This window comes from Spinacia oleracea, chromosome 3 (genome assembly GCF_020520425.1).
Source record: "Spinacia oleracea cultivar Varoflay chromosome 3, BTI_SOV_V1, whole genome shotgun sequence".
Lineage (NCBI taxonomy): Eukaryota > Viridiplantae > Streptophyta > Magnoliopsida > Caryophyllales > Amaranthaceae > Spinacia > Spinacia oleracea.
Window position 1 is genome coordinate 113,697,474 of NC_079489.1, and position 19,728 is coordinate 113,717,201.

Sequence of the window (19,728 nt, forward strand, 5' to 3'; positions counted from 1 at the left end):
AGGCCATGGAGAATCTAGATGATTGATCCAAGGGCCGCGTGGACATGCCGACCTGGCTGGTAGAGGTGCTTGATGCAAGTACCTTTCAGGCCTTGCAACGTCAGGAGGCTACTGAGCAGGCCGTCCGGGAGCAGGCCGTCCAGCAACCTAACCCTCCCACGGAGGAAAAGAAGGTATTGCTCCATCTTTCCGGAGTATGTGATTTCCTTTAGTTTTTGAAACTAACGTGGTTTGGTCTTCCCAGGGTTCGAGGAAAGCCGTCACGACCGCGGCGCTACCCTCCAAGCGCAAGGCTGGTGGCACAGGAAAACCCTCCTTCAAGCCAGCAGCTGTGAAGGCGTCGAAGGCGCCACCGGCACGTCAAAGGGTGTTTGCCCAAGACGCTCCCAATGCTGGGGAGTTTACCCCTCCTAGTTCCCAAAGAGCTAAGGCGGCAATTGATCCTCTTGCGGGAATTCCAGAAGACGTCCGCCGTAACATTCCTCTGAAGGCGGCGGAGAGGGCTAGGAATTCCGGTGGTAAGTTTTACTCCAACATGGTAACCACTTGCCGTTCTTCGTCTGGCAGTTCTATAGTCTCTCCCATATATTCTAAGGCTGTTGCTTTTCCAATAGAAATACCCGACCCTCAGAAAGCCATTGATGCTGAATGGATCAGATCCCCTCTTCAGGCCGGTTTACTTCTCAGGGCCGCAGACAGATAATGAGTCAAATGCGCAATGCTATTCCTCCGAAATACGCTGAGACCCTTCCCGAGGCGGCCGAGACTCAGCTTGCCGCCATACAGTCCTCTGTGCTGGATGTAAGTTTTTTATTTGTCCTTGTCTTTTAGGAGAGCATTCTTTTAGGAGAGCATTTTTTTTTATTTGTCCTTGTCCTCTATGCCGAGACTCAGCTTGCCGCCATACAGTCCGCTTGCTGTTTTGCAGATGTTTATTCTGCTGGATAACTTGAAGAAGTGGCGCACTTCTCTGGTGCATGAAGAGGCTAGACACCGCCTTCTTGCTATGCAGTGCGGCGATCAGCATTTTGCTGAACTAGAGGAACTTCGGCTCAACAGGAGGGAGGAGCTTGACGCGCTGACCAAGTCCCTGACTTCTCAACATGATGAAAATAAGCAGCGTCTTGAACAGATTGACCATAATTTTTCTCAGATTTTGGATCTATCTGAGAAGATAAAGGAGAAAAAGGATGAGTTCTCTCGTCTTGATGCCAAGTTCCAGGATTTGGAGGCACAACTGGAGTCGGCTCATAAGGAAGTGGCTACATCCAAAGAGGTGCGTAGCCAATCTGCCGTGTTGGGTGAAAGGTCGATCCGAGGGGGCATTGAGCTTGCTTGGAATGCAGAGTTTGGCAGTATTCGCCCCTTCAGCTGGTTCGAGAAGTTCATCAATTATCAGGTGGAGGTGGAGAAAGCCCTGAAGGAAGGACGTCCTCCTCCTGAATTCGTTCCTGGTGATGATGACGAATGAGGCAATCTAGGGGATTTGTATTTTGACTTTTTCTTGTTTCTGCGACGCCTTGCTTGATGGCGTTATGTGCATAATTTTGTAATTATGACTGACTTATTTGAATGACTGGGCGTCTTTTAAACGTTTCTGTTGTTTTATTTTATTTGCCGTTCCTGTTTATTATTTATGATGTTGGTTAGCTCAACATTTATAGCTGACGCCCTTAAATGGGTACGACGATTATTTTCCTTGGTCTTTCGTTGCCAAGGTCTTTAGCTACTTCATATAGCCATCGAAAAATGTGTTTCCCCTGTGTTCTAGGTGATCAGCCTAGTGAGGGTGCTAATCTGGGCCACTTCTTAGGCCTTTAAACGACTAATCGTTAAGAGAGAGTTATTGTCTGTGCCTCTTTAAAGGATTGGGTAACGTACTTGGCACAAGTGAAGATTCCCTGGCAAGGCCGACTTGCTGGGAGATTTTTCATTTAAATTTCAATAAGTCGTGCTACATGGTGCGTCTATAGTGTGGACGTCTTCATTCTTACAAAGTGTTCATTCATTAATCAAGATAACATAGATATCAATTTTTTAGAAAAAGTATTTCTTCAGGTTATCCGCATTCCAAGTACGTAAAATTGGACGCCCTTGCATATCTTGGATTCGGTAAGTTCCGTCCCGAACCTCTTCATAGATTTCGTATGGACCTTCCCAGGTAGGGGTGAGCTTCCCTTGTTCATTAGCACGTCCAACGGCCTCCATCTTCCTTAGCACAAAATCTCCAACCTTTAAGATTCTTCTGGAGACTCTTTTGTTGTACTCCCTAGTCATTCGGAGTTTGTATAGCTGTTGGCGTAGAGCCGCGTTCCCTCTGGTTTTAGGCTAGAAATCCAAGGCCGCTTTCATCATTTCCCAATTGGCATCTTCATTAAATAACATGACGCGCAGAGTTGGTTCACACATTTCAATTAGTAGGACCGCCTCAGCTCCATATGCTAATAAGAATGGTGTTTCTCCTGTGGAATTATTTGATGTTGTTCGTATAGACCATAAGACATTGGGTAACTCGTCGGCCCACAACCCTTTTGCTTCATCAAGCTTCTTTTTCATCCCTTCAGAGATGATCTTGTTGAATGCTTCTACCTGTCCGTTTGCTTGAGGGCGGCCAACTGATGCAAAACATGCCGTGATGCCGTGATCAGCCAACCAGCTTTCGCAACTTAGGTGTCTTGAATTGTGGCCCATTGTCAAAGACAATGGACTGCGGCACGCTGAATCTTATAATGATGTTTTTGCAGATGAAGGCCCTCACGTCCTGTGCCTTGGTGTTTTTCATGGCTTCAGCTTCTACCCATTTGGTGAAATGGTCGACAACAACTATCACATAGCGAAGTCCCCCTGGGGCCGTCGTATAAGGGCCTAATAGGTCCATTCCCCATTTAGCAAATGGTATAGGAGTGGTGATGGGTGTTAGTTTCTGAGCCGGTCGTCGAATTAGATGAGCAAACCGTTGATATTTATCACACCGCTTAACCAAGTTAACAGCGCCTTCTTTGAGAGAGGACCAATAATATCCAGTTCTTAGAGATTTTTCTACCAAGGCCCTCCCCCCTATGTGTGAGCTGCATAATCCTTGATGGAGATCCTCCGGTACTTCATGCCCCTTCTCTGGGCTTACGCAGCGAAGAAGAGGCCATGAGAAAGCCTTTTTGTATAAAGTCCCATTCCACATCTCGAACCAGGTGCCTTTCTTTTGTAATCTTTCCGCATGCTTGGGATCTTCAGGGAGCACCCCATTCATCTTAAAATTGACTATATTGTCCACCCAAGTGGCCGTCCGGTCTAGGATGGCTGTCCTCAAAGTATCAATGCTCTTGGTCTGCTTTACCTCCCAAAATACATGACGTGGTGTGTCGTACGATGCGGAGCTGGCCAACTTGGATAGGGCGTCTGCCTTGCTGTTATCGGACCGTGGTATATGTTATATTTCAAAGCTATTCAGCTGTTGTACTTCTTGGCGGACTTTTTCCAAGTATTTTATCATGGCGTCGTCCTTGGCTTCATATTCTCCCTTTACCTGACTGACAATTAGCTGTGAGTCAGATAGGACCAGAACCTCTGTTGCTCCAGCTGCTTTGCTCATTTGGATTCCGCATATCAAGGCTTCATATTCAGCTTCATTGTTTAACGCCTGAAAGTTGAAACGCTATTCATAGACATCCCCTTCTGGTGATTCGTAGATGATGCCGGCTCCACACCCATTTTGGGTGGCGGGACCATCCACATGGATTACCCATTGGGTCTTTTCATTTTTCAAGTAGACTGGCCTAGTCATCTCCGCAATAAAATCAGCAAAGGCCTTCCCCTTTATGGCCTTCCGCGGCTCAAATGAAATATCAAATGCATTAAGCTCAATTGCCCAATTGAGCATTCTCCCGGACGCTTCCAGGTTGGTAAACGGCCGTTTAAGAGGTTGATCTGTGTATACTATCAGCCGATGGGCCAAGAAGTAAGGGCGAAGCTTCTTGCTAACCAAAAACAGAGCGAAACCGAATTTTTCAACAGTTGGGTACTTAAGCTCGGCGTTCTGTAACATGTGGCTGACGAAGTAGACGAGTAGTTGTATTCCATCCCTCTCTGTGAGTAGGACGGCGCTTAGAGAGTAATATGAGATGGCAAGGTAGAGGCATAGAACTTCCCCTGAGAGAGGGCTGACTAGCCGCGACAGAGTGTGCAGATGCTCTTTCAAACGAAGGAAAGCGTCGTCTGACTGTGGTGTCCATTAAAACTGGGTCCCATTTTTAATGGTACTGAAAAAGTAATGACACTTGTCTCCAGCTCTAGACAAAAATTGTCCCAAGGCGGCGAGGCAACCAGTCAAGCGTTGCACATCTTTAACTGTCTTTGGGGACGTCATAGTGATGACGGCTTGTACCTTGTCAAGATTGGCCTCAATGCCACTCTCATCAATTAGAAAACCAAGGAACTTGCCATAAGTGACTCCGAAAATGCATTTCTTTGGGTTGAGTCTCATTTGGTAAGCCCTAAGGGTCTCAAAGGTCTCTCGCAAATCGCCGAGGTGATACATCCTTTGTCTGCTTTTTACAATCATATCATCAATATAGGCTTCTATGTTCCTCCCAAGCTGTTTCGTAAAAACGGTGTTCACCAATCGTTGAAAGGTGGCTGGTGCATTTTTTAGGCCAAACGACATTACCTTGTAACAGTACAGACCTTGCTCTGTGACAAATGATGTCTTTTCCTGGTCTTCAGGCCATAAAGGGATCTGATGAAATCCAGAGTAGGCGTCCATGAAGCTCATCATGGCGTGCCCTGCCATTGAATCGACGAGACGATCTATCTTTGGCAATGAAAAGTTGTCCTTGGGGCAGGCTTTATTTAAATCTGTATAGTCGACGCACATCCTCCACGTCCCATTGGGCTTGGGTACCAATACTACATTTGCCACCTAGTCTGGATACTGACATGGACGTATGAAGCCTGCGTCCATTAACTTCTGTACTTCAGCGGCGACGGCTAAATTTCTTGTCTCCCCATGACTTCTTTTCTTCTGTCGTACCGGTTTCATAGCACAATCTACATTCAGTTTGTGCATGGCCACCCTCGGATCAATGCCTGGCATTTCTTCTACCGTGAAGACGAATATCTCTTTGTATTCTCTTAGCAGATGCACTAGTGCCGCTGCCATGGGGTTGTCAGGCGGAATTCCAATGGGAACTGTACGAGATGGGTCCGTTAGGTCTAGGACTATATCATAGTGTACCCCCACTGGCTCAGGACGTCTGTCTGCACTATGTGCCATAGGTGTCTCTCTGAGTTTAGGCGGGTTTTTCAGTGGTTTCAACTGTTCGTTTTTCTTTGGAGAAGCCCCCCATGCTGCCGGTTCCAACGTTGACAAGTAACAATCTCTGGCCAGTTGTTGGTTTCCGTAGAGGGCTCCAATGCCACCATTACTTCCCACAAATTTTACCAACAGTAGGTGGGGGACGATCACTGCCTTCAGATCATTGAGCGCTGGACGGCCGAGTATGATATTAAACGCGGTGAGTCTGGCTACAATCGTAAACCGAATGACACCTTCCTCGTTTACCGGAGGGGTGCCCATGGAGACGGGGAGCAGGATGGAGCTAATGGGGTGGACGATACCTCCCCCGAATCCTACTAAGGGCTTGAACACTTTTTCTATTGTTTCGGCATCATACTTCAATTTTTGCAAGCACTACAGACTAATTATGTCCGACGAGCTCCCCGTGTCTACCAGTACTCTTTTCACTCTGAGATTAGTCACCTTAATTTCCAGGACCAAGATCATCATCATATGGTGCTGCCGTCTTTTGGTAATCGTCTTTGGAAATTTCCACAAGAGGTAAATCCATTTGTGCGGGGCGGAGATAAGACGAACCTGATTGCCGTCCTTCTCTAGACGGTTCTCCTGCCGCAATCCCTCCTGATATCACTGCCACAAACCCTTCGTCTGAACAACTGTTGCTATTGGTGTAGAGGCTCGACTCCTTGCTTGCATCTGCCAGACAGAGATACGGACGTAGGTATCCTTTAGCCGCATAGTCATTCAGTATCTGTCTCAACATTCGACAGCTTTGGATATCGTGCCCCTCTTCTCTGTGAAAAGCACAGAACGGGGCCTTATGCTTTAAGGCAGCCGGCCGTCTGGGGGACCGCTGCTCTATTCCCAGATTCCGTCCCTCAGCCAAGAGAATATCTTCAAGATCCGTGTTGAATATAAACAAGTTTCTTGATGACGACTTTCTTCGTTTCCTTTTTACTTCAGTGCCTCGACCACTTTTTTCCCGGGTGGGGTTCACATGCCGCCCTCTAGAAGTTCTGGGGGAGTGATAATTCTGATATTTGCAAGTTGGCCGCCGTGAAGGTAGGCTCGTCCGCCTTCCCGGACGGTCTTCTCTTACATGCTGACTTCCTTCCTCCGGGCGCTGTCCCTTCCGGGGTGGATGATGGTCATCTGCTACTGATACCATCACTCTGCCGTTACCCTGCCCCGGGTTGGCTTGGCTGAAGGATCTGGTGATTTCTTCTTGGAGGACGTGCTAAAATCCCTCTTGCCAATCACCCGCAATGTTCTGATGGAGATCTTCAACAAGTACCGCAGGGACCTCGCAGAAGTCGGCCGGCTGGTTGCGGCGTCACAAGGATTGCTAGTCTTGTCTTTAGCAGGGAGCCGCCCTCCGTTGGTAGGAGATCGTGCTTTTTCCGTGCTTTCCTCAGATTGTTGTTCGTCCATGATACTATACCTCCCCACAGACGGCGCCAAATGTTGTGGGATCTTTTACGGTGATGACGTGTCACGCGTTCCTCGGAGGTATCAAGTATGAGCTGGCACGAACCCTCTGGCAACCTGCAAAACAAGAATATTCCCGTAGGAATATTCCCTCCGATGCCTAAGTAAGTATAGACTAGAGAGAGAAGTAATTTAAGAGAGAAAGCAGAGCAAAGATAGTTTTAGGTAGGTGGGAATGAATTCAATGCCCCTTACCTTAGGATCTGAGCTATTTATAGGGCTATGGTTTCTTGGGAATTGATCCCTCTACCCTAGCTGTGGGATGCGTGCCCCTTGGGGATTTACACATGTCATTTGGCCAACAATGATGAGCCTTTTACAAATTGGGCCTGGCTTCTTAGAGAAGGTGGGCTTTCCAATAACAAGGCTTCGCCCTTATTTCGTGTATGTACCAAGGTCTGAGCCTACTTCCTAGGCTTGGGCCCATGAATCGCCTAGGCTGGCCTGTATTGGTCATTGTAGCTTTTTTGGGCCTTATGGTGGAGATATTCAGGCCCACATCAAAGGGGTTGGAGATGAGCCCAATGATGAGGCTAAGAAGTTCTATAAGTTAGTTGAAGATGAAAACAAGAGCTATATCCCGGCTGCAAAAAAAATTCAAAGCTATCATTTCTCTTTCGTTTTTACCTTTTGAAGTGTACTCATGGGTTAACTAATGTAGCAACTTCAAATATTTTGGATTTTATCCGAGAAGTGTTACCAGATGCATCCAAAGTGCCTAACTCTTTTAATGAGGCAAAGAAATTGATAAAAGATCTGGGTCTTCATTCTGACAAGATTGATGCATGTCGTAATGATTGTATGCTGTATTGGAAGGAGCATAAAGCAGCGACGTCTTGCCATGTTTGTCATGCTTCAAGGTGGAAAGAAACAGAGACTATAAACCAAGATGATATTAGCAATCAGCCATCTAAGAAAGTGCATAATGTCCCTGCAAAAGTTCTTTGGCATTTTCCTCTTAAACCAAGGCTTCAAAGATTGTACATGTGTTCAGAAACAGCAGGGCTATAGAAGTGGCATGATGAAGAAAGAGATAAAGATGAGTTATTGAGGCATCCGGCTGATGGTGAGGCGTGGAAAGAGTTTGATCTAAAGTACCCAAATTTTGCTAAAGAAGCACGTAATGTTCGTTTGGGGCTTGCAAGTGATGGATTTAATCCATTTCGAACTATGAGCACACAACATAGTACATGGCCTGTTGTTCTAATTAATTACAACTTACCACCATGGTTGTGTATGAAGCCAGAATTCTTGATGTTGTCTCTCCTTATTCTCGGGCTCACCTCTCCTGGGAATGACATTGATGTCTACCTTCAACCATTGGTTCAAGAACTTAAAGATCTGTGGGAGTATGGGTTGGATACCTATGACACGGAGAAGAGACAAACATTCAAGATGCATGCAGCTTTACAATCAACGACCAATGACTTTCCAGTTTATGCTATGTTATCTGGTTGGAGCACCAAAGGGAAGTTTGCATGCCCCTATTGTCACTACGAGACTGATCATCATCACTTGAATAATAGTAACATATCTTGCTACTTTGATCATCGTCGATGGTTAGATGAAAATTATCCTTGGCGGCATGATATGAAGTCTTTTAACGGAGAAAAGGAAGAGAGGATATCTCCAAATCCTTTAACAGGGACTCAAGTTTCAAGCTTGTTGGAAAATTGGGAAAACAAGTTTGGAAAAGTTACAACCAAAAAAGAAATATCCAGATTGTCCATGGAGAAAGTCCTCTATCTTCCACACTTTGCCATATTGGAAAGATTGCGGGTGTCGCCATCATTTGGATGTCATGCACATAGAAAAAACATATGTGATAGTGTGATGGGAACTTTGTTAGACATACCTAGAAAGTCAAAAGATCATCATAAGGCTCGATTAGATCTGCAAGAAATGGGTATAAGGGAAGAAATACATCCTTTAGATACAGATGACGAGGGGTATGTTTTGCTGCCTAAAGCATCATTCTCAATGAAGAAGGCAAAGCTACCACAAGGTTGTGCATCAAATATTGCAAGGTGTGTGCAAGTGAAGGAGGGAAAAATATTAGGGTACAAGAGTCATGATGCTCATATAATAATGCAACACTTGCTTCCCGCAGCAATTAGGAAAACTTTACCAAAGCATATTGCATTACCTCTTATTAGATTGAGTGGCTTTTTTAAAGAAATATGCAAGAGAGTCATCAATCCAAAAGATTTAGATCGCCTTCAATCTGAAATTGTTGAGACTCTTTGTGAACTTGAAAGAATATTTCCACCATCTTTTTTTGACATCATGGTTCACTTGCTGATTCATTTGGTTGATGAAATAAAGCATGGTGGACCAGTGTGTGATTGGTGGATGTACCCTATAGAAAGATACCTCGGAAAGCTGAAATCGTATGTTAAAAACCGATGTCGCCCTGAGGCTTCAATAGCATAAGGTTATTTGGCTGAAGAGTGCTTGATATTCTGTTCTAGGTATTTGCATGCTGGTGCAAAGAAGCGATCTAAGTGGTTTAACACAAGTAAGGAGAAAACTGATGAAATTGACGAAGAGTCACCTTTATTCCCTAAGGCAGGTTATCCTCTTGGGAGGAAGAAGAAAGGGAAGAAGAAAGGGAAGTCATACACTCTTGATTCAAACACAATGGTGTAGGGGAATACAATTAAACATAATAACATGTGCGGAAACAATCCCCAAAGCCAGGAAGCATGTATAAAGCACAGATTAAGCAAACTTACATTCGAAGCGTGTTTTCCACAATAATCTGTCAACAAACACGAACTAAGAACTCCAGTTGTCGTTCCTCTACTTGGTTCACCGACACGATCAGATCCGTCTTGATTACCGTAGCTTAGACAATCGATCAAGAGTTTGTGCTTTTGGGATGAACACACTTTGGAGGCACAGAGAGAATTAGGGTTCTCTGTTTTCTCCTAGGGTTGTGTGTAATCTGAATTGTGATTAGTTGGAAAGAGGTTAGAAGGTTATTTACATAACCTTACTAACCGACCAAGCCTTGAGGCAAGGTCGGGCTAGCAAGCCCCGCGCGCCATCACACGGACACGCACAGCAAGCTGGGCCGTGGGCCGCGTTGCTGCTGCTGTGTCGTGGTCTCGGCCCGCACGCGCACATCTCCTCGGCCATGGGCCTCGCTGCTGCGTTTCTTTTCTTGCTCGCCTAGCGCGCGCGCGCCCATGGGCCTTGAGTGCTTCGTGCACTCGTCTCGTGGGCCGCTCCTCGTATTCGCGATTTAATATATATCCGATATATTATTTATCGTTTCGTATACGACGAATCACCGTCGTACGATACGATTTATTCGTCTCGCCTAGCTTACGAATATTCGCGATACGATATACGATTCCGATGCAAGGTCGTATCGTATAATACGTTTCCAACTTAATTCCCGAAAAGCTATTAAATGAATTTCCGATTCATTTAATCCTGGTGATCTGTTACATATCATTGGTGTGACCTTGTAGATTCAGTCAAGACTAAGCTATGAGTTCAATATCCATTAGAACTCACTAATCGGAAGCATTGCTCCAGCTAGCTATTCCGATCACTTGCTCTTACTGAATTAATTATTCGCAATTAATCTGAACCTTGGTATTAGACTTAATGCACCTTGGGTGAAGGAAATATTTCCTTCAATCTCCCACTTGTCATTCAGACAAGTGTGCATTCACATTCCTTTGTCACTTAGTGTTACTTACTGAACATAAGGTAAGATCCAAGCCATCCTTATTAGGCCCAGAAGTGTTTCTCGGATTACAGAGTTCAACTGTCAAACTTTTGCAGAAGGTTAAGCCATTCTGAGCACGGCCATGCATTTTACAGTATCTAACTCTCCCAGAGGCCTTGTTACACAACAACACCATATCCTATCAAAGATAGGAGGACAATCCATTCTTGCAATCTATGAACACTCACTTTGATTCATAGTGCGCCTGATAACTGCTTTTATAGCCTCCTTTTACGGTGCGACGTTTAGCTAGCATCAAAGCGAACTAATTCTCAAACGAGTAGACATAATCGCTCATGTTCTGAGGAACAGTTTCTAATCACCATTAATGAGAACTACCTATGACATGAATTTAGTCTCTTAAAGTGTTCTTATGGTCAATCCGATACAAGATCCAATAAGTATCTATGCAAAAGATTCTGACATCCAGTCACTCTAGTTCAAGAAACAGAACTAAGTAATCTACTTGCAATCTAATCTTCATTGGTCATTGGTCGTCCACCTTTCAATGACCTGGATTAGGGATCCTTTGTGACTTCAATATTCAAGTTCACTTATGGGTGTTTCTTTGTCGAAGAATCCATCTTGACATCCCATTTGAATGATTTGAATCACATGGACTTATCATTTAATTCTAAACCACAATTAAATGATTATGAAATAATAAATTTCATAAATATGAAATGGTTAAACCAATTGTTTTAAACATAGATCTAACAGATGTTCTAAAATAATACTTAGAAAATCAAAGCCATTCTCCAACATGCTTGATTCCCATGGTTTCTACATGTGCGTTGTGTTTCACTTGTGGCAACGGTTTAGTCAATGGATCCGCGACGTTGTCGTCAGTTCCAACCTTGCAAATCTCGATTTCTTTTCTTTCAACGATCTCTCGAAGTATATGAAATCGCCGCAGTACGTGCTTGGACTTCTGGTGGCTCCTAGGATCCTTTGCCTGGGCAATGGCTCCGCTATTGTCGCAATACAAAGCCACTGGTCCTTTAATGGAGGGGATAACACCAAGTTCTTCGATGAACTTCCGCATCCAAACAGCTTCCTTTGCTGCTTCTGAGGCAGCAATGTACACGGCTTCAGTTGTAGAATCCGCAATAGTGCTTTGCTTAGCACTTTTCCAGCTTATTGCTCTGCCGTTGAGGCAGAACACAAACCCAGACTGTGATCTGAAATCATCTCTGTCGGTTTGAAAGCTTGCATCCGTATAGCCCTTAACAATCAACTCATCTGTACCACCATAAACCAGAAACTGATCCTTTGTCCTTTTCAGGTACTTTAGGATGTTCTTGGCAGCAGTCCAATGCGCCTCACCTGGTTCTGACTGGTACCTGCTCGTTGCACTGAGTGCGAACGAAACATCTGGCCTTGTACAAATCATAGCATACATGATGGATCCAATAGCCGAAGCGTATGGAATTCCACTCATCTTTCTACGCTCATCAGATGTTTTGGGACACTGATTCTTGCTTAGATATATGCCATGTGACATGGGTAGATGGCCTCTCTTGGCTTCCATCATATTGAACCTAGCTAGCACTTTGTCAATGTAAGTGCTTTGGCTTAGTCCAATCATCCTCTTAGATCTATCCCTATAGATCTTGATGCCCAATATGTACTGTGCCTCTCCTAAGTCCTTCATTGAGAAACACTTCCCGAACCAAGTCTTTACAGACTCCAACATAGGAATGTCGTTTCCAATAAGCAGTATGTCGTCAACATACAAGACTAGGAATGCAATTTTACTCCCACTGACCTTCTTGTATACACAAGATTTGTCCTGATTCTTGATGAAGCCAAACTTATTGACTGCTTCATCAAATCGTTTATTCCAACTCCTTGATGCCTGCTTTAGTCCGTAGATGGACTTCTTAAGCTTGCATACCTTTCCTTGGTTCTTTTGATCGACAAAACCCTCCGGCTGTGTCATAAACACAGTCTCTTCAAGAACACCGTTCAAGAAGGCAGTTTTGACATCCATTTGCCATATTTTATAGTCATGAAAAGTGGCAATCGCAAGGATTATCTGAATAGACTTAAACATCGCGACTGGAGAAAAGGTTTCATCGTAGTCGACGCCGTGAACTTGCCTGTAACCTTTTGCTACCAATCTAGCCTTGTATATGTATACATTTCCATCTTTGTCTTTCTTCAACTTGAAGACCCATTTGCATCCGATAGGTGTGAATACAGTTAAACATAATAACATGTGCGGAAACAATCCCCAAAGCCAAGAAGCATGTATAAAGCACAGATTAAGCAAACTTACATTCGAAGCGTGTTTTCCACAATAATCTGTCAACGAACACGAACTAAGAACTCCAGTTGTCGTTCCTCTACTTGGTTCACCGACACAATCAGATCCGTCTTGATTATCGTAGCTTAGACAATCAATCAAGAGTTTGTGCTTTTGGGATGAACACACTTTGGAGGCACAGAGAGAATTAGGGTTCTCTGTTTTCTCCTAGGGTTGTGTGTAATCTGAATTGTGATTAGTTGGAAAGAGGTTAGAAGGTTATTTACATAACCTTACTAACCGACCAGGCCTTGAGGCAAAGCCGGCTAGCAAGCCCCGCGTGCCATCACACGGACACGCACAGCAAGGTCGGTCGTGGGCCGCGCTGCTGCTACTGTGTCGTGGTCTCGGCCCGCACGCGCACAGCTCCTTGGCCATGGGCCTCGCTGCTGCGTTGCTTTGCTTGCTCGCCTAGCACGCGCGCGCCCATGAGCCTTGAGTGCTTCGTGCACTCGGCTCGTGGGCCGCTCCTCGTATTCGCGATTTAATATATTTCCGATATATTATTTATCGTTTCGTATCCGACGAATCACCGTCGTATGATACGATTTATTCGTCTCGCCTAGCTTACGAATATTCGCGATACGATATACGATTCTGATGCAAGGTCGTATCGTATAATACGTTTCCAACTTAATTCCCGAAAAGCTATTAAATGAGTTTCCGATTCATTTAATCCTGGTGATCTGTTACGTGTCATTGGTGTGACCTTGTAGATTCAGTCAAGAGTAAGCTGTGAGTTCAATATCCATTAGAACTCACTGATCGGAAGCATTGCTCCAGCTAGCTGTTCCGATCACTTGATCTTACTGAATTAATTGTTCGCAATTAATCTGAACCTTGGTATTAGACTTAATGCAGCTTGGGTGAAAGACATATTTCCTTCAAATGGCTCTAGCACATCGTTATGTGTTGTTTAATTGTCAAGATGACCAAGTTGAAAATTACATCAAGTGAGTAATATTTTGAATATCTTGTCCATTATGTTTAAATTTATATTGTTTTATTCCCATGCTTATATGGTTAATATTATGCAGGGACACATGAAGAGTTTGTGAAAAGAAGCCTAGAGACAGGCGAAAAAGAAGGTGGAAAGAGGCACAAGAGCATAGCAATGAATTCATGGTTTGGTTTAGGGAAAAGGTGGAGCTGGATAATGTCCCTGGTCATATCAAGTGGCTATCAATAGGTCCTTCTAGTATTGCAAGGAGGTATTCCAAATATTTTTTCAATGGATAAGTTCTACACAAGAGATCTGATGAAAAGTGTAAAACTCAAAATAGTGGAGTCTCTTTGACAGCTTTGACTCCAAGCTTCGCGAGTAGCAAGGATCACAATCCTGTTCTGGTAATGTCATATATTATGGGATTGTAAAATCGATAATTGAGATAGATTATTGGAGTGCATTTGGTGTTGTGTTGTTCGAGTGTTCTTGGTTCCATATGGAAGTAGACGATTATGGACTAACTCGTGTGAAATTCAAGAAATTGTGTTCTAAAGATGATCTTTTTGTCTTGGCATCACAAGTGCATCAAGTGTTCTATACTCAAGACGGCCTTGAAGAAGATTGGCATTATGTGAACCAAAATTTACCAAGAGACTTTTTTTTATGCCGAGGGGCAATCTGAAAACACGTATATGAATGAAGTTCGTGAACTCGCGGAGGATGTACTTAAGGCTACAAATCATGATGAACACCGAAATTGGTACATAGAAGGTGCTTATGACATAGTTGAGGTCCCTACAAACACTGAAATGGGGGATGATAGTCACGAAGATAGTTCCGATATAGATGACACAGATTGGGATTGGATGGAACCATCAAAGTGACATGCCTGGAGCGTTTAATTAGAATAATTATCCTTGATTTGAACTTATTTTTTGCATTTGACGAACTATCATTGAAGTTTTTTATTTTCTTATTTGATCTTGTTGTGTTATGATTTTTAAGGCAAATTTCTACCATTGACAGAATTTGAGACATAGCAGGGATGTACTTTTGAATCTTTGATGCATCTGTCTCACAGGCTATTAGTGGCGATTCGTAAAACCCTTATGTTAGTCTGCTCATGGAATTCATCTGATTTTAATTTCTAGGGTTCTGTCACTACGGAGTCCTACCCGCTGTTTGTTTTTTGTCTGTATGAATTCATTCTCTCTTCTATTTTGATTCTGTTGTGGGCTCTGCCAAGGTGACCTGGTGATTCCTTGCATTTCGCTTCAATATATGTTCTTCTCATTGAGCTTCTCCTAAACTCTTCCGTATGTTTGAACTTCTGCAGATTCTTACTTTATGAGCAATGCGTCTTGCATTCAGATTACTTTATGATCCATGCATCTTGCATTCAGATTACTCCGACCTTTATTCTCCTAGTTGAATTAATTTGAGGCTTGATGTTATAGTGGTAGTGTTTAACTGTTTACATTTGTGCAGTTTCGAGGTGTGTGGTATCCAGGTGCTCGGGCAGCAGGGCGAGTTGCGGCGGCGTCATTGAGGTAAATTTCTCCTACTGACAGAATTTGAAAATGATTATATGAGAAATTTTGAGGTAAATTTCTCCTACTGACAGTATACTTAAGTGATTATTGTTGAATTGAATTTCAGAATATGAGATGTTTTCTGCTTTGGATCTTTCTGACAATTGAATTTCATAATATGAGTTGCTTTCTGCTTTGGTCTGATGTGTCATTACATAATGAACTATGTCACTTAGAAATGAAAATGAAAATCTGAAAATTGCTACAGGTGAACAGAAATGAAAAAAGATAGTATGTTAATAAGAATTTTTTAAGCCACTCTCCAACACTGTAACGTTGAACCTGCATTAAATTAGATCTTGGTATGTCATCAATTCACTGCTACTGCCAGGTTCATATTTTGTACCATAATCTTAGAGGATATAGTTCACTGCTTGCTTCGAATCTGAGCTTTTGATGTAATTTGCCCATTGTTTCTTCTCGACCAGTAGCAAGGCCATATGAATTGCTTTCAGCTCACCCATAAGGGCTGTTTGCAGCCTGCGTCTTAACCCATAACCTGTTCTCCATAGTCCATTAGAGTCCCTGGATATACCTGCTACACCCACATAATCATCACAGCTTTCAGCTCTTGAATCTTTTCTGGTTGTTGCTACTTATTTTATTTTTTTGTTTTATAGGAATAACGTTTGTTTTTTACATGTTCTTTAATATATTTTTTAGGAGTCGAGGTCAAGATGTCAGATTATGAAAGCCTGAGGCAAAAGAGGATAGAAGATAATAGATTTAAAATGAAGGAATTGGGGGTTAAATCGATGGCTTACCAAGTAAGTCAAATGGTGAAGAGCTCAAAACAAGCGAAGAGGAGTAAGATGCAATTACAGAAGGTGGTTAAAGATAGTGACGAGTACATACCTGGTTTAGAGGGTGAACTAAATCACTCAAGTGAAGAGGATAACAATGAGATTCGGACAGGGAGTGTAAACCTGAGGTCTGGCTTTAAAAAGGTAAATGGTTCCTTTGTCATCTTCTTTAGATTGGAGGTCACCATACCCAAGAATATTTTTCAGTGAGAGGCAAGGAACCCAAGGACGAGGTTCAAATTTATACCTGGATGGATGCTACACTTAGAGAGATGTCTGATCTCGTATGTTTGCAAACCTGAACTCCGCATTATTATTCATAATTTTTATCTCAAGTCTTCCCTCACTCGTATCCACGGGTTTCATGTGTGTAATATTGATTGTTATTACCTTCAGGTGAAAGAAGTATCTCCAGCTGCCAGAAGACGAGATGCAAAATTGTCATTTGCAGTTGTATATCCTGATAAAAATGGGCGTATGCAAGTAAATAAGGTATCTGTTAAATACCCTAAGTGTTAGAATCTAACCTTCCTTTACTTGTATTTCTCCTTTCTATTGTTTTCTAGGATCTTTCTAATAGTTTTCTAGGCTTTAGGGATAATTATTATGTTACTCTAATTCCAGTATTCACTGGCAAGTTTTAGCTAATTCAAAATAAACCTCTATGAGGGGTATGAACCAATACCTCTCATCAGAAGTTGCCTTTTCTTAATTCATGTGTTGTTGCTAGCCTTTATACATATTGTGATGTCGCATGCTTTTAAGCTTTCCAAGACCCATCAAAGTCCCTCGCAAAACAGATACACTCTCGTCGTCGGTCCCGCTGGTGCCTGCTGTGCGCACACAAGCGCCCCGATCGACCCTCACTCTTGTCGCCAATAGGCAAGAGTGCCCATTCTAAAGCAAACACCCGCTCGTGCCCCAAGCCCTGAGATTTACTTTCTGCACAAGGCTTGCGCCCTTGCCGCCCCATAGGCAAGAGCGCGCCGCACGGATCCGGTGTCAAAACATTCGGACCGTGACAGTTGGTATCAAAGCCAGGTTCAAACGTAGGCTTCGAGAGACCCAAGAAGCAAACTGAGATGGAAACAATCGAAGAAAGACTAGCCTGGCTGGAAGGCAAGTCAGAGAGATGAACCCGACTCGAGGAAGTTGTGATTGGCCATACCAAAGAGATAGAAAGACTCGAGGGTGCGGTCGATGATCTCATGCAAGAGAAAGAAGCGCTTCAGGAACAACTCAACTTTGTCCAGAAGCAAGCTGGAGATGCCCAAGACAAATGCGCGACACTGATGCGCGCTGCAAGAACTGACTCGAGTGGAGGTGGTGGGATGAAGATCAAACCTCCAAAGCCCCGAGACTACAGTGGGGCTAGAGACTCGAAGGAAGTTGATAACTTCCTCTTCAACATGGAGCAGTACTTTAGGATTTGTCAGCTGAGAAACGATCTAAAGGTTGATACTGCGACCATGCACTTGTCGGATGATGCGAAGCTATGGTGGCGCACAAAGCACGCCGACATCGAAGGTGGGAAGATCAAGATAGATACTTGGGAAGAGTTCAAGAAGGAACTCAAAGACCAGTTCTACCCCGAGAACACCGAGTTTGTTGCAAGAATGAAGCTGCAGGAGATCCTCCACAAGGGCTCCATACGCGACTATATGAAAGAATACTCGGCTTGCATGTTGGACATCCGTGACATGAATGAAAAGGATCGGTTGTTCAACTTTGTTCACGGGCTACAAGAATAGGTGCAGCGTGAAGTATTGAGGGAGAAGGTTGACACCCTTTCGGCCGCTATGACTACTGTAGAGCGATTAATGGACTACTCTGCTGAGAGGGGCCATCGCTCAGAAGAAGAACCAAGGGGGAAGCCTACAAGCTTGGAGGGCCCGACTCCAAACTCACCTAAGAGCGCAACAAGTGGCTCGAGGGTGCCGTCCAGCTCAGTCGGGGGATTCAAGCCAAGAAGTGGGGGAGGTGACTCTTAGAAATCATGGTCGTCGCCATCCCAATCAACAAGAGAATCCAAAGTCGGCACGCCCTCGGGAAACATCAATAGGTTTAACTGCTTGCTATGTCGAGGCCAACACAAATGGTGGAAGTTCAAACACAAAGGGGAGATTGACAATGTTAGGTTATGATACATATGATATTACATAAATCATGCGGAAACAACCATTAACCCAGGATTACATATTATTTACACATAATCATATAGCATAATTTAGATGCATACTCTTTGTTGCGTGCCCTCCCTAGCTGCGCCCGAACCGAGCAAGAACAAGTCTTTAGGACTCCAAGTGTCGTCCCTCCGTAGATAGTCCACAGCACGTCCGGATCCGCCTTAAGATTGACCAACTAGAATCGCCCTTAAGGTACTAGAATTTTCGGCACTTTTGAGGAAGATGTGTGGCTGAATTTTTCTCTCAAAAACTCACTTTGAATACTTTTTAAACTCGTTATAAATTGTGAACCCAGGCCACATATTTATAGGGTTATGGAAAGGGAATTGGAATCCTATTCAGATACAAATTAATTAAACCTAGAATCCTACAAGAACTCTAATTTAATTAATTTATCAAATAGAATTAGGAATTTAATCATTAACCGAACTCTGCACGTTTTAGGAAACGTGCACGAACACAAACACTTACGCACACACACACGGCAGCCTCGATGGGCCGCCCATGCGTGCGTGCGAGCAGCAGCCCACGCAGCGAGGCCTGCGCGAGCTGCAAGCCCACGCAGCTCCCGCGCGTGCTGCGCGCGCTGTGCGCGCTGCCACGGCCTGCTGGGCCTGGCCTTGCGCTGGGCCTGGCGTGGCTGTTTGTGCGGCGCGCTTGGCTTGCTGGGCGATGGCCTGGCTTCGTGCTGGGCCCTCGTCCGGCAGGCCTCGTCCGATGCTTATTCGTACGATACGCTTCCGATTAAATTTCCGATTCCGGAATTCATTTCCGATACGAACAATATTTAACATTTCCGATTCCGGAATTAATTTCCGTTTCGAACAAATATTTAATATTTCCGTTTCCGGAATTTTTTTCGGATTCTGGTAATATTTCCGATTCTGACAATATTTCCGTTTCCGGCAATATTTCCGATTCTGGTAATATTTCCATTTCCGATAATATTTTCCGATACGTACCATGTTTCCGTTTCCGGCAACATCTACGACTTGGATAATATTTATATTTCCGATACGATCCATATTTCCGTTTCCGGCAATATCATCGTTTCCGGAGTATTCATTTCTTGCCTGTGACGATCTCAGCTCCCACTGAAACCAAGATCCGTCGATTCCGAATATCCATAGATAGAGTATTTAATGCCATTAAATACTTGATCCGTTTACGTACTATTTGTGTGACCCTACGGGTTCAGTCAAGAGTAAGCTGTGGATTAATATCATTAATTCCACTTGAACTGAAGCGGCCTCTAGCTAGGCATTCAGCTCACTTGATCTCACTGAATTATTAACTTGTTAATTAATACTGAACCGCATTTATTAGACTTATCATAGAATGCATACTTGGACCAAGGGCATTATTTCCTT

General features: G+C 43.8%; 1 protein-coding gene across 1 annotated transcript; it reads left to right on the forward strand.

Annotated features, from left to right (window-relative positions):
- The first annotated feature begins 7,085 nt into the window (after nucleotides 1-7,085).
- LOC130469975 (uncharacterized) lies at nucleotides 7,086-9,430 on the forward strand. Its single transcript, XM_056839526.1, has 4 exons — nucleotides 7,086-7,127; nucleotides 7,418-7,699; nucleotides 7,793-9,171; nucleotides 9,253-9,430. Exons 1-4 carry the CDS (start codon nucleotides 7,086-7,088, stop codon nucleotides 9,428-9,430), a joined length of 1,881 nt encoding a protein of 626 aa, XP_056695504.1.
- The last annotated feature ends 10,298 nt before the right edge of the window (nucleotides 9,431-19,728 follow it).